Source organism: Glandiceps talaboti, chromosome 15 (assembly GCF_964340395.1).
Source record: "Glandiceps talaboti chromosome 15, keGlaTala1.1, whole genome shotgun sequence".
Classification (NCBI taxonomy): Eukaryota; Metazoa; Hemichordata; class Enteropneusta; family Spengelidae; genus Glandiceps; species Glandiceps talaboti.
Window position 1 is genome coordinate 19,780,696 of NC_135563.1, and position 19,456 is coordinate 19,800,151.

At 34.8% G+C, this 19,456-nt stretch overlaps 1 protein-coding gene across 14 annotated transcripts in view; it reads right to left on the reverse strand.

The window, feature by feature from the left end:
• Window positions 1-19,456, reverse strand: part of LOC144446168 (myoferlin-like) — a 137,605-nt gene that overhangs the window by 19,582 nt on the left and 98,567 nt on the right. For 10 of the 14 annotated variants that reach the window (XM_078135908.1, XM_078135916.1, XM_078135906.1 and 7 more), the window contains 12 exons: window positions 17,882-17,996; window positions 16,727-16,829; window positions 15,843-15,967; window positions 11,690-11,710; window positions 9,746-9,919; window positions 9,026-9,080; window positions 8,498-8,575; window positions 7,789-7,970; window positions 7,272-7,421; window positions 6,826-7,086; window positions 6,134-6,302; window positions 1,479-1,568 (listed from right to left, as the gene is read on the reverse strand). In XM_078135908.1, coding sequence (XP_077992034.1) covers window positions 1,479-1,568; window positions 6,134-6,302; window positions 6,826-7,086; window positions 7,272-7,421; window positions 7,789-7,970; window positions 8,498-8,575; window positions 9,026-9,080; window positions 9,746-9,919; window positions 11,690-11,710; window positions 15,843-15,967; window positions 16,727-16,829; window positions 17,882-17,996 — 1,523 coding nt within the window. The remainder of the gene's footprint in view (window positions 1-1,478; window positions 1,569-6,133; window positions 6,303-6,825; window positions 7,087-7,271; window positions 7,422-7,788; window positions 7,971-8,497; window positions 8,576-9,025; window positions 9,081-9,745; window positions 9,920-11,689; window positions 11,711-15,842; window positions 15,968-16,726; window positions 16,830-17,881; window positions 17,997-19,456) is intronic. The other 4 variants (XM_078135917.1, XM_078135914.1, XM_078135912.1 and 1 more) reach the window with 2 other exon arrangements.

Sequence of the window (19,456 nt, forward strand, 5' to 3'; positions counted from 1 at the left end):
GTTCATTTTTAATACACAGCTCTATGTTACTCTTTTAACATGTTTGATCACCAAATGACACCAGGTTTCTTGCAACATCTGTATCAATCATTTGCATAACATTTATAATCCTTATCTTGATTTTACATTTATAATAAATTATAATATCAAATCAGGATCTCAAAACACATATTTGACATATTTTGAATATTACTAAGCATTTTCAATCTTTGTTCACATGATAATATATTCAATCAACAAAACTGATTTCTATTGATAAAAAAAGTTAACAGATAACCAACTGTGCCACCAACAATAAAAGTGACAATAAAACAACAAATTTACATAATAATTTATCATGAATTTAAAAAAACATTTTTTATATAGTTTTCTGACACAGTATACAAATACATAAGTATTAGCATGACTTTATATCAAGCACTGCACTACATTTATATACATTATATTATATGGAGAAAGAAATTACTAGTTAGTTTCATTATTTGGTTAGTATTGTGAGATATAAGTATCTACTTAACCATGCATTATCAACTACAAATGGAATTAACTACAAGATAACTATAATTGCATGTATCTATTACAGAACAATAAGACTGCAAAGTGTGCAAATACTGTTGGAGTTACTGCCTCACTTCAAGCATACAGTTAGACTGCCAGTCGTGTATTGAATAGTAAGATTGGTCAATAGTCATGTAATACTCAATCACAGCTCACTTATTGAGTTAAGTTACCTTGACATCAAACAAACATTCTGTTGTAAAAGTTGAGGTTTTACAATCACATCAGAATACATGTATTCTGACTGTTCTCATTTCATTACACTCCACATAGCATGAGAGTATTTTACAGTTAGCCAAGTTGGCATTTCAAAAGATACCTTGGATTTCCATTCAAATTTTGAACCCTCAAATTAACACAGGTCATTATGTAATGGTCTTGGTTAAAGATACAAAAAAAGAGAGAATTACTTTGAATACCTCAAGTTTGAAAACTCCATCTGTTGACAAGAATTAACTTGATGCACATTCCTCTAAATATTACAGTAATGAGAACCTCTGTGAGTGTGTGTCTATATCGATCAAATTATTGTAGACTAGCATTCATATGCTGTCTGGTTTACTAAAACTACCCAACCCTGTTTACAACCATGCACTTATCTGTACACAACCCTAGGTACATGCACGTTTTCCTACAGTACTCTTCCAATACATGTATATCACATCATGTCTTCCTTATACAGAGAGTGAAGAGTACAGAGAACATAGTCTGATTAGTATTTTAGTATGCACACTTGAAGTGTTTACCAAGTTTATTCTGTAAAGGAAGACAGTGGAACAAGAACTGTGAGACATTAGTAATTGTTATTTTGTAGAGAACTGGACACCAAGTTAGGGAGAGTGTTACTAGCAATCAGCAAGCCATCACTATACCCTGTAACTGTGGACCACTTAAGCTTCTTGTTAATGTTTTCCACTGACCTCCTGATGCGACCATGAGCTTGACTGACTCGTCCAAAGCACTCTGTAGTTGCTCTGTACCGCCTTCACCATCAGGTGAAACTTCCTGAGCTTTATGTTACAAAAAGATCACAGCACAGAGGAAAACGAGAGGTAAATCAAAGATAGGGAAAGGGTGGGAAAGAAAAAAACCATCACCATTACCATCATAAGAGTGCAAGACAGATTACAAATCAATCCAAAGGTGTCAAAAGTTTTCCAGTTGATAGTGGAGTAGAAGGATAAATTATAAGTATAATATGGAAAAAGAAAAAAAACAACACTGGGGTTAATGGAATGAATAACTGCTTTTCTTCCTCAAGGAAAACAAACAATGGGTAAAAAAGGTCAATGGGTTATTTCACCTTAAACCCCACCTAATATTTAAATTCATATAATATCTCTGATACCAACGCTGACCATGGAATCCATCCAAACTACATGATATTTTAGAAATTTAGTCACACATACAAATCATGTATGTAAAGCCAACAATCACAGCTAAGTTTACAAGTTAATTTCTGTTTGGGTTTTTAAATGAAAAAAACATTATAAACTGATTTAAGTGCATGTTTACAGCTCTAAATAACACAAAAAAATGTTGCCCCAGTATATCAAAATTTGTGTTTTTATTCCTGGAAAGGGTCTGGGAATTTGAAACTATACTTTGTATACACCATACAATAGGACAGTATGGATGGATTCCAGGCTATATTCCATCCAGGGAAACTGAACACTACTACCAGATAATACTTTGTCATAAATAACACTCAGCTAATACTCAGGGTGATAAAAATATCAAATGATATTAGTGAGTGGGGAACTGTTTTAAATGGTGCTATATGAACTGTGTATTTGTTTTAGTGGTTTTTGTGTTTTGCAATCATGAATGGTTTATAAAGTGAAGTGACTAGAGTGATGTTAGAAAACAGATATTTTCATTGGCTTGGTTTCACTAATTTGGGTTGGCCTTTCAGAATTATAACGAAAAGATAAAATCTTGTCAAGCTCTAACTTATTTCCTTCAATGTAACAATTGTCTTTATTTTGTTTTTCCAAAATATCACCACTCATGCCTTGGAACTGTGAAAATGTGTCTCTCTGGCCAAAGAAATTGTGTATATTCCAGTAAATCAAGGATACTTTGAAATACAGTATGTTTATGTTTATGTTTATGTTTATGTTTATGTTTATGTTTGTGTTTGTGTATGCAGTCTGGAATAAGTTTTAACTGAAGTGTTCATCTGTAATTGATGTATGCTAATATGTTAAGTATTAGTAACCAATAAAATACATGCATTACAAACATGTAACATGCAGACCTGCTGCAAACTGTTGCCATTACATCAAAGTTGATCAAGTACAACAAGGACAAATTTCATCTAAATTGGTTCACCGTAAGACACTAAGTTTAATCCTATTATCATTTGACATACATCATCATTAGGTTGTGTGTGTGTCATTCTGTTTATAAGATTTCTCAGTGTCATCAAAAGAGAAACAAGACCCAACTATTAAATTTGTCCTCTCAATGTTCTAATGTTAAATTCTAATGATAGGACCAAGTCAGGTCAATTATGATGAGGCCCTTGCTTCTCTGCTTCATCCCACATGAGTCAATACTGTTCTTGTCCTTAATTGTCAGGTCCATCCTGTTCAGGTTCTGACACTTGTCAGGTGCATCATTTCCTAAGATGGATCCTGGTTCCATCCTATCCAGATATAACTTGTCAGGTCCATCTTGTCCTTAGATGGACCCTGGTCCCATCCTCCCCTGTCACACCAATTTGTCGAGGTCCTCAGTTGACAGGTTAATCCTGTCCAACTGCTAAGATGTTGGTGCCATTCTGTCAAGGTATGGCATGGGATACTGGATCAATCTTGTCCATTTATTAGTTGTCAGATCCACCCTGTCTTAGTCCTTAAATACCAAGTCTTCATCTGTCAGATTGATCCTGTCCAGGTATGGGATACTACTACTAGGTCCATCCTGTTCGGTTGTAAGGGCCATTTGTTCTGGTCCATCCATGTCAAGTCTTAGCTGTAAGGTTGATCCTGTCTTGGCTAAAGCCTGACAAAAGGCATGGGATACTTGGTCCACTAAGTCCATTTATCCTGGTCTTAGACGTCAAACCCTTCCTATCCAGGAATCACTTCTAGATTCATCCCATTAAAGTGGCCTTGATGTAAAGATTAACCTGTCCTGGTATCAGTTGAAAGACAATTCTGTCTGAGACATTGCATCTCGGATCCATCTTGACTGTCCTGGTCCTTACATCATCAACTCTGTCTTGGTCTTGCATTCATTATATGTCATATCTGTCAGCATTCTTTGAATTTACCATGCATTGAGATTCATGTGGTCTTAGTGTCAACTTTCATTTGATATCCCCTTTTCTTAGTTACTAATCTGCATTTATCATTACATTATATAGTTATATATTTGGTAATAAACATATTTTTTTCCTTGGTATATTTTTGGGAGTAAAACAAATTTCCTATATGACTCATGTGGTAATCATGACATTTATTGACACTGTTAGTAATTAAAAGGTTCATAAACACATTTTCATAACTATACTTGATAAAGTATTTCATTGAAACAAGATTATGAATCAGGGAACTCAAATGCATAATTAATAATTTTATTCAAGAACTCATCCACATATACTAAACATAAGACAAAGGTGACAAGTGCTAATTCAAACAATCAAATTTCTTCCTTATGTATCTGGATTATCAATTCCATACTGTATTTATAACCATTGTACGTCAAACGATGTGATCAAAATACCATAATTATTCACCCTATTTTCATCATATCTACAGCCAGTAAATCTACCAAGTGTCTCCTTATAGACAGTGAACCTTGAAACATCGACATAATAAAAACTGAACACTGCAACTCATGATTACTATTTTACATTCCAATACATCATCGTGGTATTACAAAGAAAATTCAACATTGTCACTGCTAGGTGTCCTTCAAGTTTTGGCTGTTGCAAGTAGACAAACCAACACATTCAAACAACTATCATAAAACTCCAACACCTGTTTACTACAGCACTCATTACAACAAGAACATCTAAACACATGCTACAATGTATATAAAACTACAATAGCACTACTGACAGTAAAAGTATATAAATACACAGCACTACATTAAGGCAGTCAAAGCATGAATTAAAAATCAGTGCTAAAACAAAGCACTTGCATCTATATCAAAATCTACTAGTAAGCAATAATAACAGCAGTACTTCATGACAGCAAGCATGCATGTAACAAGTTGTTAAAGCAGATGTACATTGGGTTAGTATGCAAATTGAGTTAGTTAGTTTACATATAGAGGAGAAGAAAGTTTGTGTTGTGAATTGTGAGTTCAGCAGTGACTGTTTTGGTGTTAGTGTGTGCTTGTTTACTCTAGCTGAAAGCTAAAATATTCACTATCAGTTCACACACTCACAATTAAAACACAAGTCATTTTGAATTTCGAAATATTCAAAATACGGTGGTAAATAATCTGTGTATGCAATATGGTAAATGTGAATTATGATAGATCCAATAATGGCATGCGTTATGTTTAATAAACATGGCAATATGGATGAGTATGGTGTCATTTTTCATCAATGTTATTTTGCTTGAAATGGTTAAGATAGTTCTTGACAATATGTAACTGTGAGATGATAAATCCATTGAATCTGAGAACTGGTCTAAACTGGTCTAAACTCTAGTAGATGCCATATTGGTTTTCATTTCTTTGAGGAGCCCATTGTATTTCTGAGCCAAAGAAACATTTCTTTGAGTTTTAGATTTTGTCTTCTCAATGTTTCCTCATATACTTTATCAGTAGTCAAGAGACTATCCGTTTTGTTTGAATCTGAAGTTAATCTTCACCCCAGGTCTTACTCAATGTCAATGAGGAACTGAGATGAAATTCCAAATTCAAAAGAAGCCATCCACTCGGTACTTTAACATAATGTCTTTGTTAATCAATCACAGAATGAGTTATTTTTATTGTGGACAGTTACACAATGTCCAAATATGGCACATTTGTCAGATCAGGATGCTACTTATACATTTTTTTTACACAAATTCGAACAGTTGTGGTTTAATCATTTCAATTTACATGAACAAGTTTTGGTTCATGATTCCTCAATGGGCTAGACATGGGGTAAAGATATCTTCAGATTCAAACCAAACATAGTCTCTAGATTACTTTATAATAGCATAATTTACTAAATATGAAACTACATCATCATCATCATCATCATCATCATCCATATTGGTTGTAGACATTACATAAGAGTACAATGCACCTCAATTCTTGATTTCACACAAATCAATATAACATACGTCTCTAGATCTTATGACATTTTAAACCACAATCAGGTTCTAAAAATGAGAAAAAATAAAGGTCCATCCATCTTGTATTTAAGTTTTTAATACCGACATTCACTTTTTCCTAAAAAACATTTTTAATAATCAAATTCAAATATCAATAAATTTGAGAATTTTGTGATGAATTTTATGTTTTGTTTTTTCTAAGACGTGCATTGTACATCTTATCTTACCTTAGCACCCAAACACCTTTCAAGTTGAATGGCAAATAATATATGAACAGAGAAGACAATACTTACTGTCAGGGGGAATTGGGTCCTCTATGTCCAATTCTTTCAGAGGTTCAGTGCGGAACCTTTGAATTGTACGCAAAACAGATAAACCCACAATTGGTTTGCGACCAAAAGCACGGTGATCACGCACAATGATGTTCATTGGTGGAGTGTACAGTTCTTCCTTGGGCAACATCTTTTCAGAAACAAAACATACAGAAAAGAAATGTCACCTATCAGAGTTTAGAGTTAAATAAAATATGGAAGTGTCTTAACATGATTGAATATCATGCCAATGGCGGCCCACAATGTGCTCTTTTTAGATCTGTTTTTCTTTCAGTTTTAACACTCACAATTATCAGTCAAAGTTGTGGGTTGTGCATGCATATGTTGGCAGCACTAGTAAGGGTTAAGAGAGTTAACTTATAAAGGGTGTAAAGTAAATAAAGATTGATTGAATGATTGATTGATTGATTGATTGATTGATTCATCAATTCTTTCTTTTGTTTCTGCAGATTTCATTTTACTTTTCTCCATTGTACAACGGAAGACACAACTGCATTCACAAAACTAATTTCTTGTGAACAGAGAAAGAAAACAGATTCAAAATCATCTGAAAGCATACAGCTACAGATTCAACAGTTTTACAAGCCATCCCACCCTACCATGTTAATGAAAGAGTAATTTTGCATAGTACATAAAATGTAGTGTTATCTTACCACATCAAAGAACAGTATAGGGTCTGCGAAATTAGGATTCTTGACAGTATTCTTGATCTTCTTAGACTCTAGGATAGTACCACCACATTCAAATTCAATACTTGGTGATGTGACACTTGCTAGCTGATATTTCTTCATGTTTCTGACTCCCCAGCATAATACCTCTATGGCTGTTCTCTGCATGACTGGTCGGATGCCACTTGGTACGCGGTACAGTTTGCCTTCCATTGGTGGCATGAATGGCAAGTCACCATTCTCTTTCTGTGTAAGTATACAGGTATAAAAAATTATGAGTGTATGGCTTATTCCAGTGTTGCTTTACTCCATTAAAGGCCAATACTTCAATCCCAGGTTCTTGCTTTAGCATTATGTCTAGCAGAGTTATAGAAAATGTTGGCCTTGAGCATAAGAATGTTCCTTTTTTAGACAAGATTGAGCATACTTACCAAGAATAATTCAAAGGAAACGAGGACCTCTCCAGCTTCTTCATTACCTCGTCTTAATGAATACCACATGAGTCTTGGTACTCTAGGATCATTGCCTTCTAGTTTAACCAATGGCTTTACCATCACTCTACCCATGAACTCTGGACTTCCCTATTAAATAACACAGTTTTAAGTTAACAGATTGTAAGTCCATATGTGTGTGTGAACTATCAGACAAGTTGTACATATAAGAGAAATGACATTACCTTGCTCGTTACATTTTACATACACACAGACACACTTACACACACACACACACACACACACACACACACACACACACACACACACACATACATTCAGACAACTTCTAGTGATGTGTTCATTATCTTTATACTTCTTGACTAATTTCTATCGTTAAGGTTTACAAATTACTGTGTAATCTGTCAATTATAGAATTATTAGGTGCTTTTATGCATGAACTTTCATATAATTTGTGAAACACTTGGGTATGCGAGTGTAGATTGGTCCAACTTACCAGGGCATCCCAATCAAAGACTTCAACCACAATATCTGGTGGATTATCTGCTAATCTCTGTGGATCTCCATAAATCTCAAGATCATCTATGATCAATGACTGATCCCAGCTTGGACACAGTGTCTTCTTTTTTATTTCTGTCTTCTGACTACGTGTCATCAAACAGACATAGGCAAAGGGATCTAATAGAGAGAACACAATTTGTGTTATCAACCATACATAGGCATAGGGATCTATTAGAGAGAACACATTCAATTTGTATTATCAAACATACATAGGCATAAGGATAGGGATATATTAGAGAGAACACAATTTGCATTTAATATACTATAGGCATATGAATCACATATGTGTCACTTAACACAGTATACAAATATAAGTCTGTAAAGTATGCTGTGATGGGGGCGCCCTCACACATTCAAATACTGCCCACCCACACTATGTAAAACTTAGACATATTGATACAAGCTGAGCTAGCTGTGTAGGTGAACTGTAAAAGACACAATGTAAAAGACACAATCAAAAACATTCGTGTAAAATCCCACATCAGTGTTAGGAAATCTCCATATACACACTCTTAAAAATTATGGTTTGCTAACTCATAAATAGTCTTTTACATTTCATGTATCAATTATGTTGGATAAGGGTATGTAAATCTCAGTATGAAGTGTACTGCAGAAGTCACAAGATCAAAATGCTGTAAACTTACCAGAAAAGCTGTCTGAATCCATTGCTAGTAATCCTCTACCTTGATACACATAGGCTCGCAATTGGTATTGATGAGGAGCTAAAATGACAAAATACACAATGATCAAATTTAATGTTTATATACCATGTTACAGTTGAATTTTCACAAATAAATCTATTTCTGTGTAGATGTATCTTATTTTGTGGTGAGGTCTTCTCATCTTTGGTAGTTTTTATTCATACAGAGGTCATCTAACTAATTGACCTGGTTTGTTCAAGTCTCAATCAATATTGAAGTGATCCTGCCTTGCCATGAATATTCAATCTATTTTCTTTTCTTTTAAATGTCCACTTCGGATTAGGATTGAAATTTGACTGAGAAAAACAGTTATCTGTCAGAGCTATAGAAAAACTTGATCCTGAACAAATAAATGATCCTATGTAATCCTTGTGTGGGATTGACTCATGGGCCTTTAAGGAATGGATTCATACCTAGAAAACTTCAGGTAATTAAGATTTCTAACTTATTTATCAACAAGAATCACTGTACCTTTGTACGTCAGGAAGATTCTGGGTGAAGCCATCACACTGCCTTCAGCATCTGACTATAAACATAAATCAAAATCAAAATTACTTTTGAGAATTTGACTGCTGAAAAACATACTGAGAACTGGTGATAGATTTCAGATATAATACCAAGTATAACCCAGGTTGGATGTGTTCTAATAGACGATGTGGGGTTTTACTTCCTGGTGGTTTGACATTACGACAATGCATGTCTACATCATGGATCCGTGGTGTTCAGACGGCGAGTCAGAAACATTCAAAATTGCTATTATTTTCACCACTTTATCTGAAGTTAGGGGCTTGTGCAATCCAACCACATCCCCTCATAGAGGTTACAATGCTTTCCTGGATGTATCACATGAAAGTAGAGTTTTTATCATATCATATGTTGAATGATTTACAGTTAATTTAAATTTAATATGATATCTCTCGGCACTGATGCCAAACTAAACATAAAATGATACAAACTTAGGACTTTTATTAAGATACAACCAAAGACAAAACAAGTGAAATTTGTCATCTGACATATTTTACGAGAGTGATTTTATGACGATGTATACATTCAAGTAATATAAACTGTGCTAAATTTACAACTTGAGGAGACATTGTATATTCTACATTCGTTTCTTTATCATCATTTTTGCTATACTGTTTCCATGACAACCTAACAAACACTTTCTGATGAAATACCTGAAAATCTTACCTGTTTCTTTTTGTCCATAGAGAAAACTGCTGATGCTTGTGCCCCCTCCGCAATCATCTTTCGATGCCATCTACGACGTCTTACTAAATCCATACGTCTCTCCTTAGTGTGGAATTTCATTGTAAACAAAGGAGCATATTCCCAACCTTCTGCAAGTTCAGCTTTTCTCTTCTCCTGTTATTTCAAGGTTAATATAGAATAGAGTCAATGGATTTGATAAAAACACACAAGTTTATATCTAGATTTCTAATCAGATTATTACGTGGAACTTGGTGAAAAGTGGGCCAACGTTAACAGTAGTAAACTTCAATTATTTAAAATACTCATCATCTTTAATATCCAAAAAAGAAACCCCTCATTGAAATGTAAATGCAGAACTCACATGTAATTTTATTTTACTGAAGAAAAACACTGAAAATGAGATTACACGTACTTTTGGAAATATTTACATAGAATAACACAAAATGGCAATAAGATGACAAAGTTACATTAATTAAATTACAAAGTTTCCACCGAGACTTAATTTCTTGATTTTAAAAGAAAATTACTGATGACATAAAGTACTGTGTATATATTCCATATGTCCTGTGTTGCTGTACAGTTTCAGATTGTAGAATTAAATCTCAGTGAAATGTTGTAAATTTATATACTTACCATCACCTATTTATCATAAATTAAAGATACATGAATTATGAATATATTATTTCAATAACTGTCAGAGTGATACTGCCATTGTTAATGACATTTCATTTCAACTCAATTTTTATTATGTTTTTTTTTCCTGACAAGTATGTATAGTAAACACTTGGTCAGAATGTAGAACAGTGGACTAGCTGTACAAAAGATGCATATTTGTACTAATGCTAGGGTGTTCAAGTCAGATTTCAATAGTTTAGACCCCCTAACATTGTTGGAAAGAAATTGACACTGTTCTACACTAAGAACAAACACAGTTGACACAAAGTACATTTCTGTCCCCAATGGCAACAACACAGTTGACACAAAGTAACTTTCTGTCACCAATGGCAACAACAGTTGACTTTCTGTCACCAATGGCAACAACACAGACAGTTGTTATTTACAATAAGAATGAAGGAAACATTGAAAGTGAATGAAATCATATTTATGCAAGCACAAAGTTTTAATATTCAGACACGAAAACATATATTGACGGCAATGACATAAACTGGGTGCCATTGGAAAGCATGGGGAAATAAACCAAACAATTCGCAAAGGATAAATTTGGGATAAAATTATGGAGACGAACCACAATAGTTACGTACTAAGAAAGTACATTGGATGAACCAATGGTGGACAAACGTATGAACCAAATCAAATGACAATACACCAATGCAATGACCACCAAATTACACAAGGGATTACATAATACCAAATGTACAAGAAAATGAAATGGGAGGTTGCACAAGGTTAATAAAGAACATCAAGAAAAGGGAAAAAAATAAGTACAGAAAGTGAAAATTTACAATATAATGTAACGATAATTATTGTAATGATCCCACCTGAGAACTGCATTATGGAAAAAATGAGAATATTTCAAGTTGACATGAGAGATGACAACACCATATATATATATATAAACAGAGAACCAGTAAAGTGACCAAAATGACACATGCCACACATAAGAAATATTTAAAACCAGTGAAGGGAAAGTAAGAGTATTTGTGAAAAACTTGAAAATCAGTGAAAGACGAATAAAATAGTTAAGAGATTTGATATGAAATATGATATGAATCCCATCACCTCCTCTGCATCAACCTCAGTGTAACTAACTGTGGCCCCCTCAGATATCGATTTTCTACCACCAAATGGTGAACTTTCAGTGTTAAAAAGTCCGCGGAATGGTTGCATAAACTGTTCACCCCCACTGGATAGAAAGCCTGACAGAGGCTGCATCACTGATTTATTAGTACTATCTGTCTGTACCTCCTCCTGTTGTTCCTTTTCCTGGTAGTAGTAGTAGTGGTGGTGGTAGTAATAGTAGTAGTATGTAGGCAGGTAATAGAATAGTGGATAGGAAGATGTGTGTTAGTATGTTAGTTTCAAGCAAGTTACAAAGCAATTACAAATGTGCTAGATAGAACGATACATTGTATCATTCTGCCCTAATCTGATAGGGTGGCATGACAAGTCATATAGACTATACATTAACATACACTAATACATTAATAGCAGTATAACAGGGTTTAAAGAGACATTAAAGCTGAGTTTACATGTTATTGTTGGCAACCTTTGCTGCATATTTTAAAGGTACCTATTCATTTAGTGAAGCTTACTTCATCATTTGTGGCTGGCAGAACTTAAAAACCTGGTATTCAGCCACAATATGGACGATTTGGTGATGTAATGTAGTATACATATAGTATTGAGGAAATCCATAGTATTCCATATACTGTGTTGTTACCTGAAGACTGTTTTTTAATGCCATCAAATGCATACATTAGCATGAACATTACATGAGAATATAGTATATCAATGTTTTATGTCTTCAACTTGCCTAAGTCAAAAACATTGTAAGCTCAGCTTAATGCCACACTAATACTATTAGTAATAGCAGACTTCCACACTATTACAAAGATGAATGTTAACTATTCCCAAATTACCAGTTCTCATAATGTGTGATTATAAATGTATGATGTTTAGAACTAGATGAAAATGATAGGCCATGTATGTTGTGGAAAACTTATTAATTATACCAAAGTAAACAGTTATCAAAATGTCTAGGAGTGCATCATTTTAGGTTTCAAATTAGAAAAATTTTTGAATAAGTTTTTCACATAATGAATAACTTAAGAGGTTCACTAGTAAATACTTATCTGTGATATACACTTGAAGGTCTTGGAACAAGAGAATTACAGGCCTGGGGTGAGGTGGCAGAAAAACATGGGTGGGGGAGGTGGCAGTAAAACATGGGTGGGGGAGGTGGCAGTAAAACATGGGTGGGGGAGGTGGCGGGAGATATTGGTAAACTTCTAGACCATGAACTACAAGTTCGATACCTTGGTAACATAAACTTTAGGAACTCAAGTTCACTTTTCAAATAATAAGAATTTTCAACAGTTTACATCTGAACATTGTATAAATTTCATTTTCTCAGTGTTTCTACGAGACAATTACTTTTTTTGGAGGATTTTGTAGGAGTAACTTAAAATTCCAAGACATTCAAGGATGACATATAAACCATGAACACAATACTGAACAGTCAGCTTCACCAAGCTAATTTTAAATTCTGAATGCATGCACACTTTAAGAACTTTTTACCCAGTCAGTCAGTACATCACTATTTGTCAGGGTCACGGGGTAGATTCAAGAGCTGACGCTTTGGACAGATTTTAAACTAACAAAAACACTAACAAACATATATAGTAATAGTTTTACAACAATAAGACTACCAATTTCAATTTTACATGATAGTGTCAATACCAACAAAATTGCATACACTCATATAGACTAAGAGTTCACTGCAGGATGCATGACACAGTAAATTTTTGCTTAGTTTTTAGAACACTGATAAGAGTGCACGAATTAGGGACCTTCCCATACTTTTTTCATGAGAAGTTTGATGGAGGACACTGGTTGAAAGTATGAAATATGATTCACTACTAACCAAGTACAGTAGTTTTTCTTTTTGACTAACTTTAACCCTCAACAAACAGAATGTGCAAGCTTCTTGGGTGAAAAGGTTGGTTAAAACTGAAATATTACATCTTACGGTTGATGTCATGCATGTTGTGAAAAGTTATTACTGATCTGACTATTATGGAGAGTATCAGTACCATTTCATGGAACCATAAAGTCTTTTAGGCCAAAAAAAATATATCTGGTTCTGGTCAGGGTAAAGTGGTGCGACGATGCGAATTTTTTTATATTTTTTGACACTTTACATACTCTGTTCTATCATATTTATCTCTTGAAAAACTTTCTTTTTCTTCGAAGCAGTTTAGGCTTTGTATTTAAGCAGTCTTGGCATGTATGGTAGATTTCAGCTGCTTGTTCTCCTGATATCAGGAATAAATAAGGAACGGGAAAGCAAAAAATATCGGAAAAAAGGATCGACCCAAGGGTATTCAGGGCACGCACACTCTGACCAGAACCAGATATTTTTTGGCCTTATCTGGTTAATTTGTGATGGTATGAAATGAGTTGTACTTTACTATCCCTATAGAGATGAAGACAGTCCACTCAAAACACAACATCAAACTGCCCGAGACCACAAACTTAACCGAGAAATTCCTGATTCAAGCATGAATTTCCCACACATGAAAAATGTTTGTCAATATGCAAATATAAACAAATCAAACTGTAACCCTAAGACATACCAGTCTTCAGTTTGACTAGTCACCGATGCTATATTTGCCTAACTCTACCATTTTCCTGTCAAACTGCCTAACTATAACCATTGTCATAGTTCTACCTAACTCCACCCATACATGCAGCAATAATACATGCACGACTGACAAGGCACAAAACAATAGCATAACGTAATAAACATTACATGTACATACAGTCTAGTACAAAGAATGTCACAAACATAATTGGGGGAAAGAAAAGGAGAAAGAATGGAACAAACAAATCAGCAACAATGCATCAACATGACAACATAAAAATACGACATGACATACACAACTCAGTATTTTCACATCTGATACTATTATTTGATGGAAAATTAAAAGCTTTAAAATAAATGCATATGTGTGTGTGTGTGTGTGTGTGTGTGTGTGTGTGTGTGTATGTGTATGTGAGTGTGTATGTGTGTATATGTATGTGCATGTGTGTATGTGTATGTGCATGTGTGTATGTGCGTGTGTGTGTATGTGTGTATGTGCGTGTGAGTGTGTATGTGCATGTGTGTGTATGTGCGTGTGTGTGTATGTGTGCGTGTATGTGTATGTGTGTGTGCGTGTATGTGTATGTGTGTATGTGCGTGTGTGTGTGTATGTGCGTGTGTGTGTATGTGCATGTGTGTGTGTGTGTGTGTGTGTGTGTGTGTGTGTGTGTGTGTGTGTGTGTGTGTGTGTGTGTGTGCATATGAGTGTGCACAGGTGATGTGGAGATTCTGATCTTCACCTGCACACCTCCAACTACATGTACACAGTATGATAAAGTCACATGACGAAAATAACCACAAATTATAAAGGTCATAACAAAACCCACAACAAAATGACAACTGCTTGTACTTCAGCATATAAATCTAATAAAAGTGATGCAAAATGGACTATTTGTTAAAAACTTTTTCTAGACGTAGTAAAATTTCAGAGAAGATAAACTAATATCTAGCGCAGTTTCAGACCAAATATCAAAACCTACTGAATACAATTAGACATAGTTTTAGACAAGATCTCGGACTAGAATGATTTTAACTTTACATTGACTAAACACCTTACAATTCTGTCTTGTTTGCTAGTATTCAAAATAGATAATTTGATATGTATTGTCAGTGTAAGCAAGGACAGAAGAAACTTCTCACTGTCTATGGTATAAGGGTATGTAAGTAATGGAACGAAAAAGGGTAGTGTTCTGGGTTATACAAAAACATAATGCAACAAGTACAACATAGAGGGAAACATAAAAACATCATATTGTGAATCCACTGCAAAAAGAACAGAATCATCACAAATAATGTACATTGCACAATCCAACAATAACAATATAAATTATACACATACATGCACCCAATCCCCCGGTACCCTGGGTAGAAGGAAAATTAGCACATCTATTGTCCTATTTTATTGGTCAATTCAAATCATGTGACCTCCATGTGACATAGCAGTACATGTCACATATCTTGGAAGTGACTACTTGATAAACAAAACATATCTGAAAGAGTTATTTTACAGATTTAAAAAATAAATAAATACAAGCATACAAGAAAACATAAATCAAACATATTTTCAATTTGCATGCAACATAAACTCATAATGTATCTCTCTTGGGGGTGTTATTTATTGAGAGGATGTAATGTTCTATTGAACCAAACAGTTTGCAGCAAAGTACCTCTTGAGGGCGCTGTTCATTAATGATATACTCTTCTGAGACTGACAAGAATAACTGAAAAACAATAAGCAATAACAAGACTTACCATCATAGCCTTGGGATCAATAGACAGTGTTCGGGCTCTAACCCATCGTCTACGTCGACACAGATGATAAGTTTTTTCAACGGGGGTAAATCCACCAAGAGTGAACTCCACACAATATTCAAAGCCTAGTGAAAGAGAACAAACAAGAATAATTAATTTTTGTACAGTACAATACCGAAAGACAGGAATTTTGATAATCTTAGGAACATGAAAAGATTACGTTTTATAGTTTTCTTCTCCTTTTTTTTGAAGAATCAGGGCTTTTAACAACAGATTTTACCATTTCTGTTACCTGTGGAGTAACTTTACTGTCAGTACTTTTAATATGATTAGAAAAGCATTTGCTCAGGTTTTTAGGAAATTGACCGGTTTTAAACATTCTGTTATTCAAAGCAACCGTGCATTGTTTGTAAGTTTGTATGTCTGTACTTTTGATGAAGTTTTAAGAAAAAAAACAAGTGCTTTTTACCAACGAATTTCGGCATCTCAAAACCCGATTATTGCGAGTGTTTTATATAACACCTTTGTCACCAAAAGTACTTTGTGGAATGTGTGGGGCCAGAGGATTTTTTAATCCGTCTTTTTTCCCCTTTTCTATTTTTTCTTCAGTATATGGAATTTTTTTTTTTTTCTATTCCGAAATAAATAAATAATAATAATAATAATAATAATTTCTCTAGTTCAATTTATATTCCTAAGATTCAAATATTAACTTCATCACACCTTCTAATCATTCAAAGTTATACAATAGTCTTTAATTTTTAATAAGTACACTCTGCAGATTAAACTTTTATTGTAAGAGTTTTGATTTTATCAAATCTTGGATTTCTAAAATTGTCAACTCTGTGCCTTAATTTCATTCTTATTGTACAAGACTGTCTTACCATCCTCATCAACACCTCTATTTAAATCAATCTGCCAGTCATCATCCCATTCCCAGCCTTCAGGTGCTTCTATTTCATCTCTAGGGGTGATAGCATCACCTCTCTGAGGGGAGAGATAATAGAGTAAATAATTGGATTAAAAGGTGATCAGAGCTGGCTACGTACAAATTCTACGATAATATACCTTGGCAGTCTTCTGTATGTAGATCTGACTTGTAATGTCAGGTATTGAAAGAATGGACTAGTATTTCAAATACTACATGGTAAAAACGTCTTCGTTGACAACATACATTGAACTTACACATTCACATCGACTTTTTACAACAAATATGGCTTTCATTCAGTCTTGCAAAGGTCATGAAATAAAGTGATGTACACAACTGTACTACAGTTATGAGTATCTGACAGTTGTGCCAGGTTTGTTTGAATCTGTTCTATGTATGTCAGCAGTATACACGAACACTGAATATTTTGGGTCATTTTACTAAAAATATGGGGTAGGACTATAGGATGAACCATACATTATTTTGATGAGAGTGACTGATAAAGCAATTAAGCAATAACCCCCGCCGAAGGCGGGTATACACGAGATTTTGGTACAATTCGCGACATATAGCACGAGCCGAATGGCGAGTGCTATATGGAGCGAATTGTACTAGCTTCATTTTTGTGAGTACTATTCTTATGCTAGTTTAGGGGCCCATTTTACCACTGCCAGCCGTGGTAAAATGGGATTTTACCACAGTTATTATCCAATCAGAATGGCGCATAGTAGCATGATATAATATAATACCATTTATACTTCTCCTAATAACTGATATTGACTAACAAGTGAGAATTCACACAATTTTGAAAGTGCACGTACATTAGGTAGACAGCAAGATAGTGTTATTGGCTGAGTTCATTGTTGAAGGGGAAAGTCATAATTTTAGAATCCAATATGGCCACCCAATAACACATTACCTCTATGTGAAATAAAAGTATCAATTTCCTTAAAAAGAAGATGAACCTAACTTTTTTCTTATTATTACAAAAGGACCAGGAACAAGCTTTCATATGATAAAGTTTTGAAAGATTTGAATAACTTTGATTTCCAGACATATCACGCCTTGATATGAGGCACATTTTACCCTAAACACACATAGCTGTACTTACCACATCTGTATAGGGAGTTGCTGCTGCCTGCCATTCCCCAGCTGGGTATCTCTGCTGGCATTCAAATGCATCTTCAACAAATCTTTTATGCCCTGCATCTGTGTCAAAGGTCAAACTGAAACAAACAAGTCATTGAAAATGACATAGTCCCCACTATAATTGGGTTTTAAGGAATTATCACTACTCTGATCACGCAACAACATTTGTGAATCTAAAACAAACAGACTTAGATATGTTGTGTGTGCTTGTTGGACATGGAATATGCCTCCAACAATAAATGAATGGTTGGGTATGGGGGATCATATCATGATGAAAATGGAGTCTGAGTTATGGCTTTGGACATGGAAAATTCACAAAACAAAATGGCTGCCAGGCAGCCATATTGGATCTTATCACGACGAAAATGGATATGCACATGTATGTTATAGAACACTGTCCTAATACCAACTTTGAATGAGATCTGTTTAAGCATGTCGAGTTATGGCTTTGGACATGGAAAATTCACAAACAAAATGGCTGCCAGGCAGCCATATTGGATCGTATCACGACGAAAATGGATATGCACATGTATGTCATAGAACACTGTCCTAATACCAACTTTGAATGAGATCTGTTCAAGCATGTCTGAGTTATGGCTTTGGACATGGAAAATTCACAAACAAAATGGCTGCTATGCGGCCATATTGGATCGTATCATGACAACAATGAATATGCACATGTATGTCATAGAACACTGTCCTAATACCAACTTTGAATGAGATCTGTTAAAGCATGTCCGAGTTATGGCTTTAGACAGGGAAAATTCGCAAACAAAATGGTTGCTAGGCGGCCATATTGGATCGTATCATAAAACAAATTGACGTGCATATGTATGCCATAGCATGTTGCCCCTGTACCAAGTTTGAAAAAAATCCGTCCAGGCATCTCCAAGAAACGGCTGCGGACGGACGGACGGACGGACGGACGGACGCACGGACAGACGGAACCCAATCCATAAGTCCCCGTTCCGGACTTCGTCCGCGGGGACTAAAAATATCGCAAGGCCAAAGGTGAAGCCAAACAATAACAACAAGGAATTGACTCTGATATTATCTGGAATTTAACAGAATTGAACGTCAATCAAGTGAGATTTAGAAACAAAGTTAGCAATGTACTAGTTGGTATTGACAAAATTTGTGTGACACATATGCTAATGAGAAACCCCTTGTTACAGGGGCATTTGAAGATAGTAATAATAATAATAATAATAATAATAATAATGTTAGTTTTTAAACAGTGCTTTCCCACTGTGTGTGCAAAATACTCTAATTATTACCCCTGGTATGAATCTATAATGACACAGTGGTCCATTATACTTCCTCAACTTCCTGGGAAGCATGCAATCCAGTGCAGCCTTACAAGCGTATAGGATTAAAGCATTCACATTGCAACCTCTATCCTACCAGGTCCCCAATTATACAGCTGGGTTGACTGGGGCACAGTCGTGGTTTAAATCTTGCACAAGGACTTATGGGGAGATGCAGAAAAGCAAGAGTTGAAGGATGACATACTTTCAAAATTATTGTTTCCCAACAT